At 43.7% G+C, this 27,280-nt stretch overlaps 2 protein-coding genes across 2 annotated transcripts in view; one reads left to right on the top strand and one right to left on the bottom strand.

Annotated features, from left to right (window-relative positions):
• The window catches only part of LOC119209919 (lon protease homolog 2, peroxisomal-like), a 34,597-nt gene extending 8,296 nt beyond the window's left edge, over positions 1-26,301 (top strand). Inside the window, exons 8-19 of the mRNA XM_062557517.1 lie at positions 15,263-15,394; positions 15,831-15,953; positions 16,040-16,203; positions 16,466-16,560; positions 17,753-17,871; positions 18,830-18,980; positions 20,168-20,294; positions 21,897-22,036; positions 23,036-23,121; positions 23,435-23,663; positions 23,726-23,916; positions 23,966-26,301. Of these exons, the coding sequence (XP_062413501.1) occupies positions 15,263-15,394; positions 15,831-15,953; positions 16,040-16,203; positions 16,466-16,560; positions 17,753-17,871; positions 18,830-18,980; positions 20,168-20,294; positions 21,897-22,036; positions 23,036-23,121; positions 23,435-23,663; positions 23,726-23,916; positions 23,966-24,187 (1,779 nt within the window). The 3' untranslated portion in view covers positions 24,188-26,301. The remainder of the gene's footprint in view (positions 1-15,262; positions 15,395-15,830; positions 15,954-16,039; positions 16,204-16,465; positions 16,561-17,752; positions 17,872-18,829; positions 18,981-20,167; positions 20,295-21,896; positions 22,037-23,035; positions 23,122-23,434; positions 23,664-23,725; positions 23,917-23,965) is intronic.
• On the bottom strand, positions 10,146-13,441 carry LOC134105362 (lon protease homolog 2, peroxisomal-like). The gene is made up of 3 exons (XM_062557972.1): positions 13,360-13,441; positions 12,843-13,050; positions 10,146-12,780 (listed from the first exon to the last, which is right to left on the bottom strand). Exons 1-3 carry the CDS (start codon positions 13,423-13,425, stop codon positions 12,650-12,652), a joined length of 405 nt encoding a protein of 134 aa, XP_062413956.1. The 5' UTR covers positions 13,426-13,441; the 3' UTR covers positions 10,146-12,649.
• Positions 26,302-27,280: the final 979 nt, after the last annotated feature.

Genomic DNA, 27,280 nt, shown 5'->3' with positions numbered 1-27,280 from the left:
CAGTGCCTTATCCAAACTCTCCTGACATCCTTTCTCTTGAAGTACAGTGCCTTCTCTCTGGCAGTAACCGCTGTGCTGTTTCTGCCTTCACATGTTGTGAGTGTGTTCTAATGAACCTCCATACAGGTGTCAACAAATCAGTGGAGGACGTGTTTAACATTCTGAACCTCATTTGCATCATAAAATATCCCAACGTCACCTCCACTATTCTGGGCAATGTTGGAGGTGTTGTTGGGATATTTTATGATGCAAATGCAATGTATGGCATTATAATATATATACATATATATACTGTACGTGCCTGTGTAGTTGACCTCCTGCTTGCAAGCAATAAATGGACTTTCTGCAACTTTGATCATTCATCAAGACTCCGTTTTATTAGACAAATCATTCTCTTCTACCGAGCTTATTGAAATATTCCACAACAATAGTGACTTTTTTTCCGTTGAGGCGACGGAATTGCTCTTCTTTCAATAATGCAAATACTGTTATGAATGAACTACAGTTATGAATAAGACACAGATTGCTCCATCTCTTACTCTCTCCCTGTGTATCTATCTTTGTTGATAGGTGTGTTGTTCCTGCTATTGTGATGGAGACCCCGGTGTTGAACTTTCAGAGGTGTTTTCTCGATCACCGATACGAACAGAAAGTGCAACTGACTAACACCGGCCCTCTACCTGCCTGCTATGGAGTGCTTGACCAGGTTGGGTGGATCATTGCAATAAATAGTTCATTCTGCTGGAAGGGTACTCCTGTCCTGAGGACGCATGTATATTCAAGACAATGTCTCATCAAAGAAAACAAATTCTAAACAAATCACATTGAATCTTTATTGTCCTTTAAAAGCAGTAACATTCAACAGTGTCCACATGATAAAACAAGGGCAAAATCCTAAACATTGACGGTGTATTGGGAAGGGTTCTTCTTAATGGGAGTAGGAACACGAGGAATAATTATGGCAAGATAAATTACTAGTGTTCTAAAGCACATCCGGCTATTCTTGCTACAGATGCTTTCGTTCAAAATGAGATTTCTATGGATGTCCATTTTATATCCACAACAAAGGCAAAATTTGCGGCAGACATGAAGCAGTTGTTGATTACTTGGGGCCCTACCAGACAGTTGAGGAGTTTAGCCCTTCATCCCAGTATAATAGAATCAATAAATTAGTTTCAAGAGGTCCTCGAGCATACAGTCATCGAGAAAAGCAACAAGACAAAAATCCATTAATTTTTCAAAAAAAGAATACAAAGATTTTTTTTTATGTGTTTGTATATATCTCTATAATAGCTCGTTCTGGGTTTTCATCAACTCCCTTCTTCACTACCACCACCACCAGTGTCAAGTGTAACTCCAACTTCGCTGTGCTTAACCCGCACTTGATCGGACGGTAACCATTCCTGAATGTTAAAACTGGGTTCCACTCAATAACCAGGCCACTTTAATCTTTATCCTCCTTTCTTTTTTATTTAGTCTTTTCTCTTGGCAGCCCAGATATTTGCAGCTCACAGCAGCTTACAGCAGCTCACAGGTGAAAAACCTTAAAACCAGAAACTTCAACCGTTTTACCAATTTGCATCTTCCTTTAACCAAACAGATTTCCACATGAATTAAAATGGTACCCAAACACAATGAATAACCAACCATTTTGACAAACAGTGAGATTAGCACCATGGATAAATAACCATTTAAATAACCAAGTAGTGACTTTAGCAAAATGAATAAACAAACCTTTAAATAACCAAGCAGTTGAACGCAATGAATAAACAAACATTTAAATAGCCACGCAGTGAGTTTAGCACATTTAATAAATAAACATTTAAATAGCCACGCAGTGAGTTTAATGCAATGAATAAATAAACATTTAAATAGTTCAATGCAATGAATAAATAACCATGTTCTATCAGAATGCATACCAGAACCACACTGCATCAAGCAAACCACAACACAGGTGTTAGCTCACAAACACAGGTGCATTATCTCATCTGCACCGCGACGCCAATGGCGTGCAAAAGTCAACAAAAGTCCGATGAACGGTTCTCTTACCGGCTGTTCTATTCAGTCTTTGAATGGTCCTAAATCCTGCACAGTTCCAGGAATGCTTCCTGAGAAACAAATCCTCACGTCCCGCTAGCAATTTTCTGGTTCAAACAATTAGTCTCTCCTGCCCTTAAGTTGGAGCCGCACGCACCCTTAATCTGCTCGGGTGCGCGCAGGTGAGCGATAGTTGGCTCCGCCTATTTCCTGATGAGAGAGGGCGTTCGCCGTGACAACCAGTGTCTGGACTGCAGGAGGGGATTGGGCCAAGCAGAACTCTGCATCACGGCCCCTTGATTATCCCGGTTTAGGATGGAGTCCAATCGCAAAAGATTCGGCACGATTGCAATATTATACCGTGTAATAAATGTTTGTCAATTCAGGCCGAGTCTGTCCTGATTGAACAGGCTATTGTAACGCTGTAAGGTCGGTATAGTTGAATAGATGAATAGGCTTACACACGCACTCTGTTCACTGGCCAAAGCCTCCTCACCTGTGTGTGTGCACGCATGTGTCTGCATGTGCCCAACGAGGAGTGAACAATGGCAAATGTAAAAAAAAAAACATGCAGACTTTCTTGAGGGGTAAATGCATATCGCAGAAGGTATGGTGATGGAGGTTGTCTGGTATTGGACCAGCCCAACCCCACCGGACCACAAGAAATCCCCCCGGTATCCCCTACGGCCACACTGCCCCTGAATCTGGGGCCGCTCAGGTACAGGATGGATGGATACGGCAAAGCAGCCACCATTGGATGGCTGTGAATAGACTACACCACAAAACAAATAATGAAAAGATTCTTTTAATCTGTGAAAATATTTTTTTTATTTGAACGGTGTGTTTTTAAGAATAAAAAAGCCCTTATGAATTACTACATCCAGGTAAAAGGATAATATGTAAAAATAACTATGGTTTATGCTTCAGTGCTGTTAAAATTATTTTACAGGCAAAGACAAAAGCATTCAATGACACTGTTCTATGGTCTGGTAGAGCTCAGTCTGCCAATGTGGATTATCAATAATCTGCAATTAGTATCTGTATCCAAACATCATGTTTGCTCCCTTTTCTGTCTTTGATGAGAACAGTAAGTTTTATAATCTTCTGCACCACTAGTTGTCAAAACAGTATTTTATTACGTTTTTTTGGCCTGACAGCTGGATTTCGTAATCAGGTCACAAAATGTAATGTAACATGTGGTCAGGGACATCAATCCAAAGAAATGTGCTTGCTTTACCTGTGGTGCTGCACTGAGGAGTACGTGCCACTATGTACCATCCAAACTGACCAGCCTTTGCTAGGACATTTTAATGCATGCACAGGAGAGAACTAGAACCAGGACTCATTTTTTTGATCAGCACAACTTGAAAGGCATGACAAGTCTTTCTTTAGACTGTGTTTGTTGCAGACCCCTTTTTGCTATTAAAAAACGATCCTTTTAAGCCTGCTCCAATTTCAAGGTAAGTGTGATAACACAAGCTCGGTGAATCAGTCTGGATAACATTTCCTTTGGGCCCTTCAGTTAATTGTTTCTGTTTAACACACAATAGTTTCCAGTGTTAAACATGTAGTATAAACTTAATTCTGCTTCTTTAACATATTCCACTCCATTCTGTGTCCCCTCAACTCTGCAAACCATCCGTGTTGTTAATCAGCTAGAATAGAGCTTATTATTTAAGCACAGACACATGCAAGATCAGGACAAAGCCTTTACAAGGGAACTGGAACACAAATGGAGGCCAAAAAAGAAAAAGAAAAACCAGTTGAATCGAGTCCTGTCTGACCTCCCATTCTCTTGTATCTATGCTGACTGGACACTTCTTCTTTGTCCAATCAGCTGTTAAGCCATTTTGCAAATGCCACATCAAATGGCACCAACAGCAGTCTAAATCTTGCACACATTGTTGTTGTTTTTTTAATGAGATGCATTGTTTCATTATGCCAGAAAAGGGTTGGGATGATCAGATGTACAGTGAAGCACAAAAGTCATACTTTTAACAGCAGAAGAATCAGCGATTTGTTGAGACAAACCTTTACTACTTAGTGATAGTTATGGAGTGCAGATTTGTGTAAATCTCATTTAATTCATGGATCATCCCCAGTTTGAGCTCTCCTCACATAGCTTCATGTAATATTCCCCATTTGAATTATCTGTATTCAAATAATCTTATGTGTAGCCTCTCCTCAGCTGCTGAGCTGACATCTCCACGGGGATCATTAAAGTTTCATCCGACCTGATCCAAAAGTGCCTTTAAGCAAGGCACCAGTAGAGATGCTCAATGTCCATCACTTGGAGAATTTGAAGGGTATGAAGATGCTGCTCGCAGTTGCAGCCACAGCCAAGGACAAGGGAAGGCTGCAGCGTGTCATCCACTCTGCAGAAAGGGTGATCGGCTGCAATCTTCCGTCTCTCCAGGACTTTGAAGCGGGCCAGAAAGATTGTAGCCGACCCCTCCCACCCTGAACATGAACTGTTTGTGCCCCTCCCATCCGGCAGGAGGCTGAGGTCCATCAGGACTAAGACCTCCATCCACACAAACAGTTTCTTCCCTCATCAACAGAGCCCGCCCCCCCCCCCCTTTCGGTTGGCTGCTGCACTTCATTTTTATTTTTTATTTTTAACTTAACTAACCCATAGCATTGTATTTGATTTTATTGTTATCTTATTCCTGCACTATGTTGTCTTGTTGTCCATAGTCAAACTGTCTGCTGTCATGCACTAACCCCTAAGTCAAATTCATTGTATGTCTGACACACTTTGGTAATACTTCCAGATTCCTGGTATACAAAGGCACAAAAGTGTAATGATTCCTCTTATTGATCTGAAAGGTTCTTAGCCTACATTTAAACCTGATATCAAAACCATTCTTTTTCTGTATTATTGACTAATGGTGTTTTCTGAAATTGGTCCAGTATTGAGTCTCAAATTGCTCTTGTGAGCTGTGCCTGCCAATAAGTGTAAATGTAAGATGGACATGAAGGGCAGGTGAAACCTTTTGTGGTACCCCATGCCATAAGTGAACTAGAAAATGCATTTCCTGCAGAAAATGCGTTGGAATGCAGAAAGCTGAAATTAATTTCAAAAAGTTGCTTAAAGTACAGAAATGAAACAAGCTGAAATTATTCTAAACATTGCTGAACGAATAGAAAAAGCTAAAATACATTTGAAAATTGCTGAAAATACAGAAATGAGAAAAGCTGAAATCAACTTGAAACAATTGCAAAAAAACTGAAATGGGAGAATTTTCTATGAATTTGAAATCACAGAAATAATAAAAGCTGAAATTCTTTCTCAACATTGCTGAAAGAATAGAAAAAGCTGAAAATCATTTAAAAATTGCTGTGTTGTTCTATGTTAACTTTTTGTAAAATGGATGTATAATCAGTTTAATCAATTCAATCAGTTATGACAAATCCATGTAATCGTGCAGTCTGTGTTCAATGTCCAATCAATACATGTTTTGATCCCTGATTACTGATTCAATTTTCAATCAATAAATGTTTGTCACAATTCTCGACTTTTCTTTTAAAGTCTTCAAAATCCCCGTGTAGCCACGGATAGTGCTATTATTTGATTACTGTGTGGATGTTAAAAAGCCTTTAATTTTTGCCCACAAATGATAATTTACTCCTCGCGTGTTTCAGCATTAACTCTGATTATTTCTAGCCGGCATCGTGTGACGTCTGCTTTTGTTAGAGCGCTCTGTTTAGGACAGTTCTAATCAGTCTGTCGCTTCCACTCTGCTGCAACTCTCCCCATAGCAACCAGAGCCCCGCACACACAAGCAGCCGCTACGTCACACATAAACAAATGACTCTGTATCTAGTCAGCTGACGCTACCGGCAGCTAGCTTTCGTCGGCTAGCGCTACTATCGCGCTAGCTTTGCGGTGGCTGACAAGTTATGTCAGCAAGCGCAAACAAGTTGTACGAAGCTACTGCTGCTCTTGTATTTAGCCAGCTAGCCTACGTGGATAACCGTCACTCTGTCTGTCTGTCTGTCTGTCTGTCTCTCACTATTAGCTACGGAAATGGACGAGGGTCTCTGTTAGCTGTCCCCTTCCCGAGTACTGAAAGCAGCGCTTTACGCAGTGGCTGTTTAGCACAACAATGTCAAATATATACCTGTGTATGAACATCTATCTATCTATATAGATATAGATAGAGAGATATAGATATAGATACATGCACACGTGTTATCTATCTATCGATTATTATCTATCTGATGGATACAACTCTGTGTATCCGGAACATATACATATATGGTCTGTATATGCACATATAAGCACCACAATTTAGCCTTTATGTGGCATATATGCAACATATATATTGTCATATATTGTCATATATGTGGCATATATGCGCATATATGCCACATATAGGTCGCCTATATGTAGCATATATACGCATATATGCAGTATATATGTACATATATGCAGTATATATGTATATATATGTACATATATACTGCATATAGGTTTCATATATGTGCATATATCCACATATAGGTTCTTTCCATGTGGGTTCTCCGTGCACTTCATTGGTTACCAGTGGCTGCCTGCATCCAGTTCAAAACATTGGTACTGACATACCATGCTGGGAATGGATCGGGACCAGTCTACATCCGGGACATGGTGAAACCCTACATCCCAACCCGAACACTCCGATCTGCATCTGCCAAGCGGCTTGTTCCTCCCTCACTGAGAGAAAAGCACTCAACGAGATCTCGACTCTTTGCTGTCCTGGCTCCCACATGGTGGAATGAGCTCTCCGATGAGATCAGGACTGCAGAGAGCCTCTACATCTTCCGTCGAAAACTCAAGACACACCTTTTTAGACTCTACCTTGACTAAAACACTAGCAAACCGTAGCACTAACAAATGATAGCACTTAAATTGTACTTATAATGGCACTTTTCTATAACATGTTTTGTAACTGCTTATTTGATGAAACATGTACTTTCTTGTTACTTGTTCTTCTGAGTTTGTATCTATGTGGAAATGCACTTATTGTACGTCGCTTTGGATAAAGCGTCAGCTAAATGACATGTAATGTAATGTAACGTAACGTGCGGGTGGCCTGGGTCAGGGTGACGCTGGGGCTTGGCATGTGGCTGGTGGTGGCCTGGGTCAGGGTGACGATGGGGCTCGGCATGTGGCTGGTGGTGGCCTGGGTCGGGGTGACGCTGGGGCTTGGCATGTGGCTGGTGGTGGCCTGGGTCGGGGTGTGCATCGCGTGGCTTTGGAGAGGAGTGGAACGGGGAGGTTCTTCAGATACTTTTCACATCTATGCTTAGACTTTGCATTGAGTGGGAAGCGAGTTTGCCTTGACACAGGCCTGCAAGCAACCTTGGAATGGTTCTTAATGTGTGGCTGCGGCATTGTGGAAATTGGGGAGAAGGCCTCTGCTTGTTGTTGTGAGCCACAGTTTGCCTATTATTGACACTGTGTGTCTTAAGGCCTTTCAATGAAACCGGAGTACCCGGAGAAAATCATAACGCACCAGCCATGCACAAGAACATGCAAAGCCACTCAATGAGGCTCATGAATGTGAACCCAGAACCCAACTGAGCCACTGTACAGTTTCTTGGGAATGGCAAATTTAATGGTGTGGGGGTGGTGTGTGGGATGGCCTTAATTTATCTACACGTCACCGGACTTTGTAGATGGGATAATGGGGTTGATGTCAGCTCCTTCTCATACCAACCATCTGACTTTACAATGGATGGAAAGTAATTGTGCTTTGACAGTCCTGCACACAACCTTGGAATGGTCCTTAGTGTTTGGCTGCGGCATTGTGGAAATTGGGAAGAAGGCCTCTGCTTGTTCTTGTGAGCCACAGTTTGCCTATTATTGACACTGTGTGTCTTAAGGCTTTTCAAAGAAACCGGAGCACCCGGAGAAAATCCTAACGGCCATGCCGTGCGGAGAACATGCAAAGCCACTCAATAAGGCTCATGTATGTGAACCCAGAACCCAACCCGAGCCACCTTGCTCTTCCTTGGGAATGGCTAATTTAAGACCGTGCGGGTGGCCTGGGTCGGGGTGACGATGGGACTTGCCATGTGGCTGTTGGTGGCCTGGGTCGGGGTGACGCTGGGGCTGGTGGTGGCCTGGGTCGGCGTGACGCTGGGGCTTGGCATGTGGCTGGTGGTGGCCTGGGTCGGGGTGATGCTGGGACTTGGCATGTGGCTGGTGGTGGCCTGGGTTGGGGTGACGCTGGGGCTTGGCATGTGGCTGGTGGTAGCCTGGGTCGGGGTGATGCTGGGGCTGGTGGTGGCCTGGGTCGGGGTGACGCTGGGACTAGGCATGTGGCTGGTGGCAGCCTGGGTCGGGGTGACGCTGGGACTTGGCATGTGGCTGGTGGTGGCCTGGGTCGGGGTGACGCTGGGGCTTGGCATGTGGCTGGTGGTGGCCTGGGTCGGGGTGACGCTGGGGCTGGTGGTGGCCCGGGTCGGGGTGTGCATCGCGTGGCTTTGGAGATGACTGGAACGAGGAGGTTCTTCAGATCCTTTTCACATCCATGCTTAGACTTTGTATTGAGTGGGAAGCGAGTTTGCCTTGACACAGGTCTGCAAGCAACCTTGGATTGGTCTTCAGTTGGGGACAAATGTGCAAGTTTGGGGGTTCTAGTCACTTGGTCCTGAGTGGATGACTGGGCCATTTTGGAATTGGGTGGCAAACACTTGATGGGTTTGGGGCCATACTGCTTCCTGCGCTCGTCCTTGGATTCGTCTTCAGTGCGGCGCTGTTTGCTTGTGGAAATTGGAGGCAAGTGAAGACGCTTTTCTCCAACTTCACACTTGAGCTTCCTCAGGGCCATTGTCAGCTCCTCGTTCTCATTGCTCACTGTCTTGTATTGAGACTCGAGCGCCAGGATTTGTCCCTGTGTTCCCTGCAACTGTTTTTTTAGCTGTGTGTTGTCCCACTGACACTTCAAGTTTATCTGGCCAATATTTCTCTCTTTTATTATGGACTCATTATGGATCGTTTCCAGTTCATGCCCTTTCTCCAAATCAGCAAGCAAACACCTGACATTCCCATTCTCCTGTTCTTTGGTTTTCATGTCCTCGGTGAGCATTTTCTGCTTAGTTTTTAAAGTAAATATCTGGTCAAGGAAGAAGTGCTGATCCTCCTTCATTTTCCTAATTTGGTCTGCCTGCTTCGTCGCCTCGTTTTCATGATTTTCTAATTCCGTTGTCTTCTTTGCCAGATTTTCTTGCCGGCTACTCACTTCTACCTCAAGCTTCTTATTCAACGTTAAATAGTTGGCATTTTGACATTTCATGCCATTGTACATTTCAGTCAGTTCATTTATTCGTCTCTCATCAGCTTTCCCTTTTGTGGATCTGTTTAAGAGTTCCTTTGTTATTTTTTCACATTTAGTTTTTTCTACACGCAATTGGTCCTTTACAGAGGTCAGCTCTTTATCCACATTTTTATTTGTAGCAAGCTGGTGTTTCGCACTGCTCAATGCATCATTTAATTTAATGGCGTCTATGTGCATTCTATTGATCTTCAGGCTCTGTTCTTCCAATTTTTCGACAGCAAAAGATTTATATTTTTCCAACTCGTCTAACTGTGCTCTAAATTCTTCCAAGTCATTGTTGGCATACTTCGCAATTGTGTCTTTGAGCGCCTTCAATTCGTCTTCCCTCTGCAACCGGAGCGAATTTTCCACGATGTATTTGTTCTCAAACTTTGTGGTTTTTTCCAAGGATAATGAATAATCCAACTGAAATTGTTTTCTCTCACACTTCCAGCTTTTTTGATCAATTTGCTGTTGTTTTCTGGAGCAATCTAAGTCCTCAGTTAGCTGAGATATACGCAACTCCTGTTCAGCGGCATGTTTTCGGGCTTTACTGAGCTCACTATTAACATTCCGATACATTTTTAAAGCTTTTTCTAAACAAATGATGTGATGTTTGTATCTATCTGTGGTTCGTTCCTCAGCTCCAAACTATGTCGACTGCCAGACAAATGGAATTCGATATGAAAGCTGTAATGTGACTCGTGACACGCTGACGATATCAGAGACGTTGCCATGGAGAGGTAACACGTCATACACACGTCACATACACGACGTCATTTCCGTTCCTAATGTCGCCGTCTCGCACAAGTTGCGCTGTTGTCGCTACTATCGCTTAGCTGAAATTGTCCTTTGTCATCTTTTTAATTTCACAATGTGTGTAATCGCTATGCTAACGTTAGTTAGTTGTCCGGTTTATTCACGTAACAACGGAGAGCCGAGAAGGCTTTTAGACGCCTGTATTTTCATACACGCCGATGAGTCTTTCCTCCCGGTTTGTAAATACCGGGTAAGCCCAACGGTTCTGTAACCCGTCGGTAAAGAATAACGTTGAAGCCAGACAAAGCAGCAGGTGCTGCTGCAGGCGTCTGACACTGTTAGGGACGATAGCTGATACGTTGCACAGTATTCACGGAATTAAATAGTTATTTTCCTGATGACATAATGCGACTGCCTGAGATATTGTCTGCAAATTACCCATTTTAATCATTGCAATGTAAATAAAACTTATTGCCTTAATTCTACGTCTTCTTGTATAATTTCCACGCCATCTTTCATCATGATTTAATGAAACAAACTCCGTTGTCTTTAAACTCTCATTTGGTTGGAAACAACTTCGTCCACGGCAGGTGATAAACACACATAAGAATGAAATGTATGCCTAGACAAACATATTTAGATTACATCAGTCCCTCGTGGTCACCCAGATAGACATAAGTATTCCCAGGTGGAGACGGCTCTTTGTCCGTTGTGTCGGCCCGCTCCAACTTCTTCCACAAGAGGATTATTTAAACTGAAACCATGAGAACCTCCAATGCATGTCCATGTTGTAAATGCAGCTTCTTACCGCTGCCCCCAAGTGGCCATAAACGGTTGTTGCAAGCTTGAAAGCTACTCGTCAACTTAGAGACAAATCTTCTGTGCACAGCTGCATAATACACATTTTCTTTAATTTGTTTTATCATTTGAAATGAATTGCAAACACAACAAGCGCTTGCATATCCTGTAAAAGTGTCGGTGTAAAACCTGAACGCACAGCACTCGTCTGATGGCGTTTCTGCGCCTGTGGAAATGTTCTGTCAAACCTGCATTAATCATTTCATGGCTGTCTGAATACAAGCGTGAGAGAGAGAGAGAGAGACGCTGCACGCTGGTGTTTCAGATTACGTCGCTACAGGGTGAAGGGGCAAAAAAGGAATTGCATCTGTGGCACACTTTTTTCAGCTTTAGATCATTTCACCCATTTTCAAAATGTTAAGCATCTTTAAAACAACCTATTTTAGAAAAACAAAGTGGTTAGTATATCAAGTTTGTCATCAAAAACTACAACGAATGCTACAGTGTTTTACACCTACGCATGAATCGGCACTTCAGGAGGAAACAGTTGTGTTTACTTAAGGCTGCTTGACCTCTGTGGAGAGATATCTGCAGGGTTTACAGTATGTACACAGTACTGCCAAATAGGTATGACTGAAAGCATTATATATCTACAATAAATATACAAAAATCAGAGTGGCTGTTGAATCACGCAGCACACAAACTGATTGGGTTGCTTTATTTCATAGTTAGCGAGAGCTAAAACAATATGCAGGTCATGTAATCATGTAATCTTTTTAGAAGTTGAAGAAAAAAAACAACCGCTTTTGTTCCCCAAAGCAGAATCATTTCAACTAGCAATATTATTGGTGTATATAGTTACAATGAGCCTTGTTAGTTCTAATTTGGTCTCTACATACGTCACACAATGCTTTGGATTGAGATACTTTCACGTTAAGAACAGAAAGTCCAGAGAAAATGATCCCATAGATGAGGTTACATTCTGAATTGATCAAAATGATTGCAGTCGTTTGTGTCCCATCCACCAAATCGGTGCTCTGATCTGAATTATCTTCATTTCCAATGGATTGTGTATATGTACTATTTTGTCTTCTTTTTAAATTCAAACTGTCAAAAATTAGTCCTCATTAGATATTCCACATTGTAAACACCCTCATTACACCAAACCATTAGAACACATTAGGGATCAAGTTTATAAAATCTGATGCTGATGCTGAGAGGCTGTAACCCCCCCAAACCAAGTGCTCTAGCTTGATTTGTCTCAAATTGTCTGTTCAATAGGAAAATAATCCTTTGAATGCAAAGATCTTAAAAGCAAGGCGCGAACAAAGTTACAAAAGTCCTTTGACTCCAAGAGGTCCACGCTGACGACCCACTCACTGCTCTTTTAGGTCTAGTTAGGGACCCGTCCTGTGTGTTACAGTTTGCTGCTCAGGGTGTGGGTGTGGCCCGCCCCTGGAAACCCTCCGTCAAAGGCGGCGTTCAGCACCTCGTCCAGGTTGGCGGCTGTGACGAAGTCCAGGTCGGCTCGGATGTTGGCTGGAAGCTCCTCCAGGTCCTTGTTGTTGCGTTTTGGGAGGATAACGCGCTTCACTCCCGCCCTGTGGGCCGCCAGGACCTTGTCCTTGATGCCGCCCACCTAAATGAAACATTCACCACCCGCTATGTGCTGCAGTGTGATAACTCACCGGCAGCACCAGCCCCCTCAGCATGATCTCTCCCGTCATGGCGACGTCCGATCGGACCAATCAGCCGCTAAACAGCGAGGCTAGGCACGTTACTATGGTAACACCTGCAGAGGGGCCATCCTTGGTGACGTCTCCACCTGGGAAGTGGAGATGGATGTCTGTCCCTTCTAGCGGGTCTGGGCCACCCACCACTGTTAGAAACCCACATGAATGTCACGTTCAAACGTGTGTGTGTGTGTGTGTGTGTACTCACTGTTGGTTAGCTGGTAGGTTTTAGCATTTGCTCTGAGCCAGCAGATCGCCAGATGGGCGGATTCTTTCATAACGTCTCCAAGCTGACTGGTCAGAGTGAGTTGACCTTCTCCCTCCATTCGACTGGCCTCCACAAACAGAATCTCCCCGCCGAGGGGCGTCCAGGCCAGACCCACAGAGACACCTGGCAGGGTGAGCCTCTCAGACACCTTCAAACACACACACACACACAGTGAAGCTGTAGTTGGTGGAATATTCTGAAGATAAAAACAAAGAATTAAAGGAGTCTTGTTATCTTAAAACGCTCAGGAATAAATGTCAATCAAAAGGCCAACATAATGAGACATGAGGACATCTTAAATGCCTGCAGCGTTTCCTGACGTCGTGCACAGGGGCCGCTGTATCTTCACAGGCTTTAGATTAATGAGGTGTGAGAACATTCCAGAAAGCTCAGACAGCCAAAGGACAAAAATATATATAAAAAACTTCAGTTTTGCACAAATACTTGTGCTTCTTACCTCCATTTCAAACACAGGAGGACCCAGGATGTCCCTCAGGGCCACGTGGTCGATCACTATGGGCATCTCCGGGGGGGGCTGCCTTGTCTGAGCACAAGTAAAATGAATTTAATGTTTTTGAGATTAATTGATGCGAGTCAAACAACTAATTCATGATGCAATCCGCTGTACATACCAATGTACATTAAAAAGGGAAAAAAAAAAAACATCACGTGGCTATGGAATGCGAGGTATGGTCACATAACAGAAGAATTCACACAAACGCACACCAGGTGGTGTAACGGTGCACGGAGCCGACATGTGGTACAGCCAAACAGGGCTATGGAGCACAGAGCGCGCACACCAAATGCAGATATACTTTAAACTATAGTCAAGAGGGATAAACTACAACCATTTTTGTACGAGGGGCCCCGCGCATCGGTTACCTGGCAACACAAAGCAGTGCAAGATGACTCGCTGATACCCCCCCCCAGCTCTAATCCAACTATACTCTCCTTCTCGGAGTCTCTTTCTAAAAAGTTGCAACTGTTTTTACTGTTTTAATACTTTGCAGTAGAGGAACCTGCTCACTGGGAATGAATCTGTTGCCTTGGGACGTCCTCTCTTCAACACACAGGTGTGTGCAGACTGGAACACTGCAGCGCTGTATCGTTCATTTAGGCTTTGCTTTTTTTTTTTAATAATGGGAGATGTTTTGACTTGTCATATCCAGAGCCTTGGTTCATGGAAGGCCTGTCTCTTTGCAGCATTTAGCCAATTCGCTCTCCCAACAGTGGCTTCTGAAGCCTTCGCTAAAGTATGTGCTCAGTTCGTGGATGGCCCGGTTCTCATGACAGACATGGAAACTAGAATTATTTCCTGGAGAAATGCCTTAGCCACTGCTGTAGCTGTTTGTTTGGAGGCAGGAAAACAGTACTTCGGACTTTCAGACAGTGTTAGCGCAATGAAATCATCTGGTGGCATTTCTGTCTGTTGAGGAACTTTAACTGTTTTGTCTACATTATGTATTATTAAGTGATGCTTGAGAGTATTTTTGAGCATTATTTGAAAAACTCTTTGTAAACCAATCAACTGTTATCATGTCTAACATACTCCCTTTTGTATATTTTGGGAGAAAGTGTTTGGGAAGGCAAGGCTTACCATTTGGGACCCACCAGACATCCTTCCTTGTAAAAGGCTCCACAACCCTTTCACCCTCAGTGGCTATTAATGCCACTGTTTAAGCAACCAGTTTGTCTCCCTGTGTAGACCAATAGTGAGAAAGAGAACCAAACCTTTTATAAACCAAACCATTATATAAGACGGATATCGTAGGGACGTGGAGAACAGAGGCCCCAAATGCTTCCAAACTCGAACTAAGGGGGCTGCCGTCAGCAGACGCAGTCCTGGGCAAAACTTAAAGTAGATCTCGAAAAAGACAACGCTGGCTTGGTAACACAGGGACAAGGCAACAGCTCAGCGTTCAACAACAGTCTAACGGGGGAGTAGAGAAACAGTGGTTAGAAATAGTCAAACAAATTAAGCAGAGTAGTAATAGTAGGGTGGGTATTGGGGGGAGGGGTGACAGTTTTATGACTCTGATAGGTGGGTAAAATGGCGGACCTGTCAATCATCCTGTCAATCATTTTTTTGACATTTTTATAATTTATGACCCTGATGATTTATGAACCTACGCGTGCGGGCGTGTGTGCGTGCGTGTGTGTGTGTGAGGGTGTGTGCGTGGTTCAAGGAGCCTGTTAAGAATGTTAATGGTGGTTTTAGGTTTCAGCGTAAGCATAAACAAGTTTTTACGACTAGTCACTACACTGATCCAGATATAATCACTGTGTGTGTGTGTGTGTGTGTGTGTGTGTGTGTGTGTGTGTGTGTGTGTGTGTGTGTGTGTGTGTGCGCGTGTGCACAGTTGCTAGGTATGTTGGACATGTCCGTTCCAGCGGTGGCCAAGTTCAGGCGTCTTCTGGACAGTCTGCCCAGGGAAGCTCTACCCGATGTGGTAGCCTCCATGATCCGCACCTCAAACAAGGAGAAACTCCAGGTGAGGTGCTGGTGTGATTCATGTTTTAAACCAACTACTTAAAGAGGGATGCAACAGGATGGGAAAGTTTAGAGCCATTTGTAGTTTTTTTTAATGTCATTTCAGCATCTTTCCGTCTCTTTTGTTCTTGACGCCAGGTGATATTTATTTTCTGAATGGATCATTTCAAACAGATGCAAAAACCATTTGTATCAGCTGCAAAACTCTATGGGTGCTGTAGTGTCAGCACTATGCAATATGTGAATTTGCTTCCCAATGTCTCTGGGTTGGATCTGTAGGGGGACTGGTGCATTGGATTATCTGGCACCGTACTTTTTTGATGGTGCTGCAGAAAAAAAAGCATTGAATGCTAAATAATTAATAATTTAACTGAGGGGGAATGTATTTGATATTTGGTATTTGATATTTTTCTGTAATCCTCGTATGTGCTGCAAAGGTCCTGGATGCGTTGACCTTGGAGGAGCGATTTAAGAGAGCTCTACCCATGTTGACCAGACAAATAGATGGACTGAAACTGCTGCAGAAAACCAGGAAGACAGGTCCTGAAAATGAGAAGAGGGTAAGAAACCTTTGCATTTATGCTTTTCCTTTCAACCAAGTCCGTACTTATGAGCCTGTTTACCTCTCCCTGTCTCATCTGTTCAGGTGCGACCGGTGCGTAAAGGTGGAGTGGTCTCGGGTCGGCAGTTTAACCTGGATGAGGAACCGGAAGACAAGGATGGCGATGACATTGCACCCTTGGAGAAGAAGGTCCACGGGGCCAAGATGCCCGACGCCGCACTCAGAGTTTGCATCAAAGAGCTCAAGAGGTGAACTCGCCCGGCTACAAATCATGTTCTAAAATGTTATATTTAAAAAGTGAAAAGAAGGCCCTGCGTAATGCTAACTTTTGTAAAATCTTTGTGGTCAAAACCTTTGAATCGTTTCGATTATTTTGGATCAATTCGAAACAATCCTCACATGTCGGTTTGTCTTGAAAACACAATCCGACTCATCCTCCGTGTAATGCTGGACGCGTCCCCCTCCACAGCCTGACCCTTTTAATGATTCATCTCATTCATCTGTTTTCAGATTGAAGAAGATGCCTCAGTCCATGCCTGAGTTTTCCCTTACCAGAAACTACTTGGATTTGATGGTAGAGTTGCGATGGAGCAAAAGCACCAAAGGTAAACAGAGCTGAAGCCACATATGTCACATGCCTCAGATCCTGTAGAGATAATACAGAACTCTACTCAGCCTAATGTTTTAGTGCTACGTAATATTTCAACGTAACATTTGTCTGGTTTGCTGCTTTTGCTGTGAAGCGGGTCTGCTCTCTGTTGTCTTTGCACTGACTGAATCACAGTGTTGGATCATGAGATCATTGAATTTCACGGCCTGTCAGCTGAAAGAAAGGGTTAAAACGTTTCTGATGCATTCATTACTGAGGGTGACTCTGATTTTCATTCATAGGTTACCTTGGATTACTTGGATACATCCACAAAGTAGTTATTTTTAATCCAATATCTCTTGTGATGAACCCACAGCAAGTTGGCACCCTGTGGCACAGTGCTCTGCTCGGTTGTTTGACTGCACTTTCATGGACCTTGTGTGAAACCATACTGCCTGTATGATGGTCTGCATCAACAGACAACGACTGCACATTGGCTTTCAGTTACTAACCAAGAGGCCAATAAAAACAGGTTTAAACTGGTGCACAATATCAACTAGAGTCTTCCAGGTTGAATAACAGGACTCACTTCACTGGTCTCGTGGAAGTGAAAGGAAGGCTGATGTTTTTTGCCCTTATTTGGTGTGTTGTAGCATCTTTCTGCTCATTTCCTTACTTTCATCTAATCTCACCCTTGTTTCCGTCTGCCGCTCAAGTAAGTGAGAAAGAAATGCTCTGATGAACTCAATTACTTCCTGGTAAGAACCAGACACAGGGTCCAAGACAAAAAGCTGTGTTCAACTGGAGTTCAAATGCTACCCAAACGATTTTTCGTGCCATATATTCTGGGTGTTTAAGTGTTTGGCCTCCGTGTCAGACACAGTCTTTGAAGCTGCTTTGCTCAATGACTCTAGACGAGTGGAGACCAGCGTTCATTTGTTTATAGGATCGGGAGTCAGAACCAAAGTATATCCTTCGAATAAATCCAAATTACTGTTTCATGTGACAATTCGGGGAGGAGTGTCTGTCCTTTAGAAGAAAAGAAAAAGTTTCTAGCAAGCTTGTTTATGCTTTGCTGTTCTTCCTCCTCACTTCCTCAGTCAGTCGTCCCTCCTTCTCTCCTGCCTCCTAATTGTTCTTTCCTTCACTAACGACATTTTCCTCTCTCTCTCTTTGGGAAACGTCCACATTGAACACCCAGTCCCCAGACTGCCTGGACATCCAAGCTGCTCGCACCCTGTTGGACAACGTCCACTACGCCATGGACAAGCTGAAGAGACGCGTGCTGGAGTACCTCGCTGTTAGACAGCTGAAGACTTCTCTGAAGGTGTGTCTCACAGATCCGACCATAAACCATAGAAAGACAAAAAGGCAGCGGTTCCTTTATGCGCCTTATTTTTGTCACTCAATTTATCTTTGACATTGATGCCGTTGCGTTAGTCTTTTAGGGTCCGATCATTTGCTCTGTGGGGCCCCCGGGGGTCGGTAAGACCCGTGTGGGACGCTCCATAGCCCGGACCCTGGGCAGAGAGTTTCACCGCATCGCTCTAGGAGGCGTCTGTGACCAGTCGGACATCCGTGGACACAGGTATCGGACAATAGCGAGACCTAAATGACCTTTAAAAACATATTATGGCCTGAGTTGTCTTTAACTTGAGGATATATTGTCTTAAATGACACATGATGGTGTTCCACAAACCTAATTTACTGAGGTTGGGTCTTTGTTCCACGGCAGCATGTAATTGGGTGAATTATTGGCTCTAAGGGTTTGACTCGTTGGATGAAACAGTTCTAACCTCGACAGATTTCCTTTTAGTATAAACCACTCTACATTTGATCAAATAGTCACTTTTACTGAATACAATGTATTGTAGACAAACTAAAGAAATCAGTAACAGAACTCCTTAGTTATTGCTGCGAATAAAAAAAATCAACGCCTTTTGTACCAAATATGTAACAAGTTAGCCTGCTTTATGTGGAGACACACACAACATGAATTGAATTAGAAATGGTCAACGACGGACACGTTAAACACGGTGTCAATTTACAACATTAGCGACAAATGAGTGTGTTTAAATACTGCCAGACGTCCGACGGTGGTTCTCTGCTCAGGGGAACAATCTACTGAAAATTGAATGAATTTGAGCAACTGGAGATAAAAGTTTTGAATTCTGTTTTTTTTTTTTTATGTCCCTCTATTTGTTCTGTGAACCAGTCACCTAAATGATGTGAATAAAATTGTGTGGCCTAACACTAGAAATACGGTCACAAATATATTCTCCCAGGTCCTGGACCCAGAGCAGAACCACAGCTTCACGGACCATTACCTCAACGTGGCCTTTGACCTCTCCCAAGTGCTCTTCATTGCCACGACCAACACCACGGCGACCATTCCCCCTGCCCTGCTGGACAGGATGGAGGTGCTGCAGGTACCAGGTGAGTTCAGGTCGCTCTTTGCAGTTTCGATTTGATCTCGAGAACAAACTCCGTCCTGGTTACAGAACAACTCCCAAATTGAGTGCGTGTTGAGGCTTCTGCAGTTTAGTCAGGAAACCGATGAAGCAACACTGTGTCCAGCTGGGTGTCCAATCCACTCAATTTATTGCTCAAAAGAATCATTCAAAAGGTTGTTTTGAGATGTTGTACAGAAATATCATACTCTCACGGTGCGTGCGTGTCCCTGTGAAGTGCAACAAACCTTTTGGTGACCCAACAACACCCGGGATGCCACCACAGGGGGTGTGCATACTGATGATAGAGAACAGTTTAAGTTGAACCATCGCAACCTGAGATCAATGATGGTGTGAACATTGTAAGGATTACAGGTTCGTGTGACCCAAAAGCACAACCGTGAAACAGAAATGCAAGTAAACTCCTAGGTGGAGTAGACTGTGCGAACCTCCGTCTCTCCCGCAGCTTGAGTCCCTGCCGCTAGATTTGTTTGTTTGGTTTCACTTCATTTTTCCTGCGTACAAAGGGTAGAGACCCTGGAGAGAGTGAACTCCATCTGATGAAAGCAGGCGTTTAGAGGAAATTACAACTGTAATTAGTGGTTGGTAACATGAGGGAACTTTATTCCTTAACAGAGCTGGTTTGATCACATGAACTGTCCGTCCAATGAAACAGCGTGTAGTGGTGCTGCTGCATACGGGGGCAAACGCGTCTATGGCCCTTTTTGTGGCTCCAGGGGGAGCCGTCTAAAGGCTGCTCCTCGTCTCTGCTTGAGGCTGCGGTATAACAAATCCCGCTGTGATGGGTAAGAGTTATAATAACAGGTTCAGGGTTAGCATAGCAGAGGCAGAGGAGGACCTCGCCGTCCCTCCAGAGTCTGGAGTCCAGACTACATTAGCCAGTGCTTACGTGTCACACACCCACATCTAATACTCACATGGTTGTGGTCAAGTTTCATTGAAGGCAGTGAAAGTTTGTGCCCAGTTTTGACACAAACAGGAAGGCAACAAATCAGCTGAAAAAGGAACCGGCTGCTCCGTCGATTTAGACAGATCATGGGGACGTTTTAAGAGTGCACTGAGGCTGTGGGGTTTGTGTTTAAGGAAATCAGATCGTTTGATGGATTGCCGTGAGGTAACTGTTCATCACAGTGTGTGCCTTTTGTGTTTCAGGCTACACTAGGGAGGAGAAGGTGGAGATAGCTCACCGTCATCTGATCCCAAACCAGTTGGAGCAGCATGGATTAACACCTCAGCAGCTGCATATACCGCAGGACACCACGCAGGATATAATCAGCAGGTACACCCGAATATCTATGAAAAACAAGGACGATTTCTATTGGTTTTAGTGTTGGTCCTCGTGCATGAGAGCAATAGTGTCTCTGAGCACCAGATTCCTTTACGATGCAATGTGTTTCCATCCATCTGGTAAAGGTCACGCGAGGTCAGGGCGGCGCCCTTTTAAGGCAGGATTTATTTGAAATGTACGTGCTACATCAGGGGTCCACAATCTGTTTTGGCTCACTGTTGCAGGTTAGAAAATATTTTGCGGTTTGGTCTAATGGCATCAAAATAACCGGTGGGGGTGGGTGAGGGGGAGGGGGAGGGGGTAGCGAGCTCGGGTGACGCGTGGGAATTGTGTGAAGAGGGACAAGCGCATGTAATTGTGAGAGAATCCGGTAAAAGTCAAGTTGAATAAAAACAGACCCCGTGGTTTGGGACGACTTCATGCAACGAGTCCTTCTGGACCTGAATTGTTTTCATGTAAACTGCTCGTCTCCTTGAGAGGTTTGTACAAGGAGCATTGGTCAATCTGCTAGATGTCTCGTCCGCGTTGGCGGCCATCTTGGTACGGTCAGCTTGCTTACTCTCATCACTGCCAACACAGTGTTATAAGTGTTATAAACATCAGAGATGTAGTTATAACACTGCATACGTACGATGACTAATTATGTTATGTTCTAAATAAAATATATATGTATATTTCCCTTTACAAATATAGATCAAGAAATGCTGCATGTTGAAATCCCCACCAACAGAAATGTATTTATGACATGCCTGAATAATTATAATTATAACCATGGGTTTTCGTACAAAAATGATATTAAGCAGAACATTATTCATAAGTATGCAGTGCCGTCTCTGACATTTATCATCATTTAAAATTGAGCAAGTTATTATTATTTAAGGTACGTGTACCACTATCAACACTATGTTATGGGTACCAAGATGGCCGCCATGTGCGGACGTTCTATACTCCGCCATAAGACATCTAGCCTTTATTTATATATCTATGGATTGATCTGCAAAGGTTGAAGCCAGCTAAGAGGAAGAGGCTGTGACTTCTGAGGAGAGCCGATCGGTCGCATCTGTGGTTCCATCGACGGACCCGATTGATGGTTTATGTTCAAAAAAATCACTTCTGCTCCAAAGTGGAGCTGCTGGTGATACACAGGCTCAGTCGTGTCCTGCTGTGCGCAGGTAACCATAGAAATGGCTAACAGCATACAGCTTGGTGCTTCTTAGAGGGATACTCATGACTTTGGATTATGTCAACGTCAACAAAAGTGTACTCACACATATTGTGAGATGTTATTTTTGGTCAGAACTTCAGGCATTTAACCATATTAAATGATTTTCAGCGGATAATTGATTTATTCTTTCTTAATGTGGGACTAATACAAACTTTCTGGGTTTTAAGTCCCTGGAGCGGCGCCAGACTCTCAAGTCCCACCAAACCAAGCATCAGAAACAGCTCGTTTAAACATCCACTAGTGTTCCTGATCATGTGATCACACTGCTCATTGATGGCAACCAGAGCTACAGCACCAAGGAAACCTCTCGCCCACATGACTGTATTCATCGGCTGTTCCTTTGTGTGCCTGCGTGTGTGTTATCTTAGCTACACCCGGGAGGCGGGCGTGCGTTCCCTGGAGAGAAAGTTTGGGGCGATCTGCCGAGCGGTGGCGGTGAAAGTTGCCGAAGGTCACAGAGTCGCCACAACAGATGTTTCCACCGCCGAGTGTCCGTCACAGCAGGGGGGTAAGAGCCGGGACTCTCTGTTCTGTTTGTGTCTCAGTGGGAGGGACGTGGGTCAAATTCCTAGTGGCATGGCAACGCACGGACGTGCACGCCCACTCCCGACAATGATCTACTAACACGTGTACATAATTCCAATCTATTATAAACAATTATTGTCTTGTTCGACCCCCCCCCCCACAGGAGGATTGGTTCGATATAAAACCACAAAATGTATAAAGTGAAGAACAATCCGAGGAGAAGTATTCAGAAATCATAAGTTCCCCTTCATTAGTAAAGAATTAGTAAATAAAGTAAAAACCTGATTTTACTATGAGCCTTAATACAACCCTACATCATACCATCCTTACTAGTAACACCTGTGCTTCTCTGGATATGACAAGTCAAAACATCTCCCATTATTAAAAAAAAAAAAAAAAAAAAAGCAAAGCCTAAATGAACGATACAGCGCTGCAGTGTTCCAGTCTGCACACACCTGTGTGTTGAAGAGAGGACGTCCCAAGGCAACAGATTCATTCCCAGTGAGCAGGTTCCTCTACTGCAAAGTATTAAAACAGTAAAAACAGTTGCAACTTTTTAGAAAGAGACTCCGAGAAGGAGAGTATAGTTGGATTAGAGCTGGGGGGGGGTATCAGCGAGTCATCTTGCACTGCTTTGTGTTGCCAGGTAACCGATGCGCGGGGCCCCTCGTACAAAAATGGTTGTAGTTTATCCCTCTTGACTATAGTTTAAAGTATATCTGCATTTGGTGTGCGCGCTCTGTGCTCCATAGCCCTGTTTGGCTGTACCACATGTCGGCTCCGTGCACCGTTACACCACCTGGTGTGCGTTTGTGTGAATTCTTCTGTTATGTGACCATACCTCGCATTCCATAGCCACGTGATGTTTTTTTTTTTTCCCTTTTTAATGTACATTGGTATTCAGCGGATTGCATCATGAATTAGTTGTTTGACTCGCATCAATTAATCTCAAAAACATTAAATTCATTTTACTTGTGCTCAGACAAGGCAGCCCCCCCGGAGATGCCCATAGTGATCGACCACGTGGCCCTGAGGGACATCCTGGGTCCTCCTGTGTTTGAAATGGAGGTAAGAAGCACAAGTATTTGTGCAAAACTGAAGTTTTTTATATATATTTTTGTCCTTTGGCTGTCTGAGCTTTCTGGAATGTTCTCACACCTCATTAATCTAAAGCCTGTGAAGATACAGCGGCCCCTGTGCACGACGTCAGGAAACGCTGCAGGCATTTAAGATGTCCTCATGTCTCATTATGTTGGCCTTTTGATTGACATTTATTCCTGAGCGTTTTAAGATAACAAGACTCCTTTAATTCTTTGTTTTTATCTTCGGAATATTCCACCAACTACAGCTTCACTGTGTGTGTGTGTGTGTGTGTTTGAAGGTGTCTGAGAGGCTCACCCTGCCAGGTGAGAGGCTCACCCTGCCAGGTGTCTCTGTGGGTCTGGCCTGGACGCCCCTCGGCGGGGAGATTCTGTTTGTGGAGGCCAGTCGAATGGAGGGAGAAGGTCAACTCACTCTGACCAGTCAGCTTGGAGACGTTATGAAAGAATCCGCCCATCTGGCGATCAGCTGGCTCAGAGCAAATGCTAAAACCTACCAGCTAACCAACAGTGAGTACACACACACACACACACACACGTTTGAACGTGACATTCATGTGGGTTTCTAACAGTGGTGGGTGGCCCAGACCCGCTAGAAGGGACAGACATCCATCTCCACTTCCCAGGTGGAGACGTCACCAAGGATGGCCCCTCTGCAGGTGTTACCATAGTAACGTGCCTAGCCTCGCTGTTTAGCGGCCGATTGGTCCGATCGGACGTCGCCATGACGGGAGAGATCATGCTGAGGGGGCTGGTGCTGCCGGTGAGTTATCACACTGCAGCACATAGCGGGTGGTGAATGTTTCATTTAGGTGGGTGGCATCAAGGACAAGGTCCTGGCGGCCCACAGGGCGGGAGTGAAGCGCGTTATCCTCCCAAAACGCAACAACAAGGACCTGGAGGAGCTTCCAGCCAACATCCGAGCCGACCTGGACTTCGTCACAGCCGCCAACCTGGACGAGGTGCTGAACGCCGCCTTTGACGGAGGGTTTCCAGGGGCGGGCCACACCCACACCCTGAGCAGCAAACTGTAACACACAGGACGGGTCCCTAACTAGACCTAAAAGAGCAGTGAGTGGGTCGTCAGCGTGGACCTCTTGGAGTCAAAGGACTTTTGTAACTTTGTTCGCGCCTTGCTTTTAAGATCTTTGCATTCAAAGGATTATTTTCCTATTGAACAGACAATTTGAGACAAATCAAGCTAAAGCACTTGGTTTGGGGGGGTTACAGCCTCTCAGCATCAGCATCAGATTTTATAAACTTGATCCCTAATGTGTTCTAATGGTTTGGTGTAATGAGGGTGTTTACAATGTGGAATATCTAATGAGGACTAATTTTTGACAGTTTGAATTTAAAAAGAAGACAAAATAGTACATATACACAATCCATTGGAAATGAAGATAATTCAGATCAGAGCACCGATTTGGTGGATGGGACACAAACGACTGCAATCATTTTGATCAATTCAGAATGTAACCTCATCTATGGGATCATTTTCTCTGGACTTTCTGTTCTTAACGTGAAAGTATCTCAATCCAAAGCATTGTGTGACGTATGTAGAGACCAAATTAGAACTAACAAGGCTCATTGTAACTATATACACCAATAATATTGCTAGTTGAAATGATTCTGCTTTGGGGAACAAAAGCGGTTGTTTTTTTTCTTCAACTTCTAAAAAGATTACATGATTACATGACCTGCATATTGTTTTAGCTCTCGCTAACTATGAAATAAAGCAACCCAATCAGTTTGTGTGCTGCGTGATTCAACAGCCACTCTGATTTTTGTATATTTATTGTAGATATATAATGCTTTCAGTCATACCTATTTGGCAGTACTGTGTACATACTGTAAACCCTGCAGATATCTCTCCACAGAGGTCAAGCAGCCTTAAGTAAACACAACTGTTTCCTCCTGAAGTGCCGATTCATGCGTAGGTGTAAAACACTGTAGCATTCGTTGTAGTTTTTGATGACAAACTTGATATACTAACCACTTTGTTTTTCTAAAATAGGTTGTTTTAAAGATGCTTAACATTTTGAAAATGGGTGAAATGATCTAAAGCTGAAAAAAGTGTGCCACAGATGCAATTCCTTTTTTGCCCCTTCACCCTGTAGCGACGTAATCTGAAACACCAGCGTGCAGCGTCTCTCTCTCTCTCTCTCTCTCTCTCTCTCTCTCTCTCACGCTTGTATTCAGACAGCCATGAAATGATTAATGCAGGTTTGGCAGAACATTTCCACAGGCGCAGAAACGCCATCAGACGAGTGCTGTGCGTTCAGGTTTTACACCGACACTTTTACAGGATATGCAAGCGCTTGTTGTGTTTGCAATTCATTTCAAATGATAAAACAAATTAAAGAAAATGTGTATTATGCAGCTGTGCACAGAAGATTTGTCTCTAAGTTGACGAGTAGCTTTCAAGCTTGCAACAACCGTTTATGGCCACTTGGGGGCAGCGGTAAGAAGCTGCATTTACAACATGGACATGCATTGGAGGTTCTCATGGTTTCAGTTTAAATAATCCTCTTGTGGAAGAAGTTGGAGCGGGCCGACACAACGGACAAAGAGCCGTCTCCACCTGGGAATACTTATGTCTATCTGGGTGACCACGAGGGACTGATGTAATCTAAATATGTTTGTCTAGGCATACATTTCATTCTTATGTGTGTTTATCACCTGCCGTGGACGAAGTTGTTTCCAACCAAATGAGAGTTTAAAGACAACGGAGTTTGTTTCATTAAATCATGATGAAAAATGGCGTGGAAATTATACAAGAAGACGTAGAATTAAGGCAATAAGTTCTATTTACATTGCAATGATTAAAATGGGTAATTTGCAGACAATATCTCAGGCAGTCGCATTATGTCATCAGGAAAATAACTATTTAATTCCGTGAATACTGTGCAACGTATCAGCTATCGTCCCTAACAGTGTCAGACGCCTGCAGCAGCACCTGCTGCTTTGTCTGGCTTCAACGTTATTCTTTACCGACGGGTTACAGAACCGTTGGGCTTACCCGGTATTTACAAACCGGGAGGAAAGACTCATCGGCGTGTATGAAAATACAGGCGTCTAAAAGCCTTCTCAGCTCTCCGTTGTTACGTGAATAAACCGCACAACTAACTAACGTAAGCATAGCGATTACACACATTGTGAAATTCTTCTTCTTCTTCTCTTATTTAATGGCGGACTGCAACCGACGTTTAGGTGCATGCCGCCACCTACTGTACTGGAGTGTGTATAGTTATGTCATTTAAATTCTACTCCATATCCCAGTGTCTTTTAAGAAGGTAATTAGAGCCTTCCTTGTACTTCTTATTCCTTCTCCTTCTGATCCCAGTATCCCTACCATGCTCCACTCCCTGCCTGCCTCCTGAACCTTATCTTTAAGCACCTGCCTTTCCACTACATTCAATGTACAGTTCATTATTACATGTTCAGCATTTTCTTTAACCCCACAGTTTCCACAGTTCTCACTGTTCCTTTTCCCCATTAAAAATAATGTGCCATTCAGCCCTGTGTGATCCACTCTCAGTCTTGTCATTACAATGTCTTCACGCCTGGTATTTTCCATGAAGTTCTTTATACTGACACTTTTTTGTATTTTATAGTATCTCCTACCTTTCCGGTCTTCCTCCCATCGTTTCTGCCATATCTCAAGACCTTTTCTTTTAACCACTGCTTTACCTTCGCCTTTTCCTAGTGGGATTGTAATTATAGTTGCTTTAAGCAGTGCCTCTTTGGCCAGTCTGTCTGCCATCTCGTTCCCTTTAACTCCCTCATGTGCTGGTACCCAACAAAACTGAGTCTCAATGCCACCCTGATGCAATCTAAATAAGCTGTAAAAAAGTTCTATTAGTAAATCTTCTCTAATTGATTTTACTGACTGCATACTTTTGATTACGGCCAAAGAGTCTGTGAACAGTACCACCCTATCTGGTCGGACCTCTTCTACCCACTGTAGTGCGATAATGACTGCTACTATTTCTGCTGTGTACACTGATAACAGGTCAGATAGTCTTTTAGAGATATGGATTTTAAAATCTGGTATATATATTCCAACTCCCACATTTTCCTGTTTGTTCTTAGATCCGTCTGTGTAAATCTTTAAATAATTAGAGTAA

This window comes from Pungitius pungitius, chromosome 15 (genome assembly GCF_949316345.1).
Source record: "Pungitius pungitius chromosome 15, fPunPun2.1, whole genome shotgun sequence".
NCBI lineage: Eukaryota > Metazoa > Chordata > Actinopteri > Perciformes > Gasterosteidae > Pungitius > Pungitius pungitius.
This window is presented reverse-complemented; position numbering and strand designations above follow the sequence as displayed.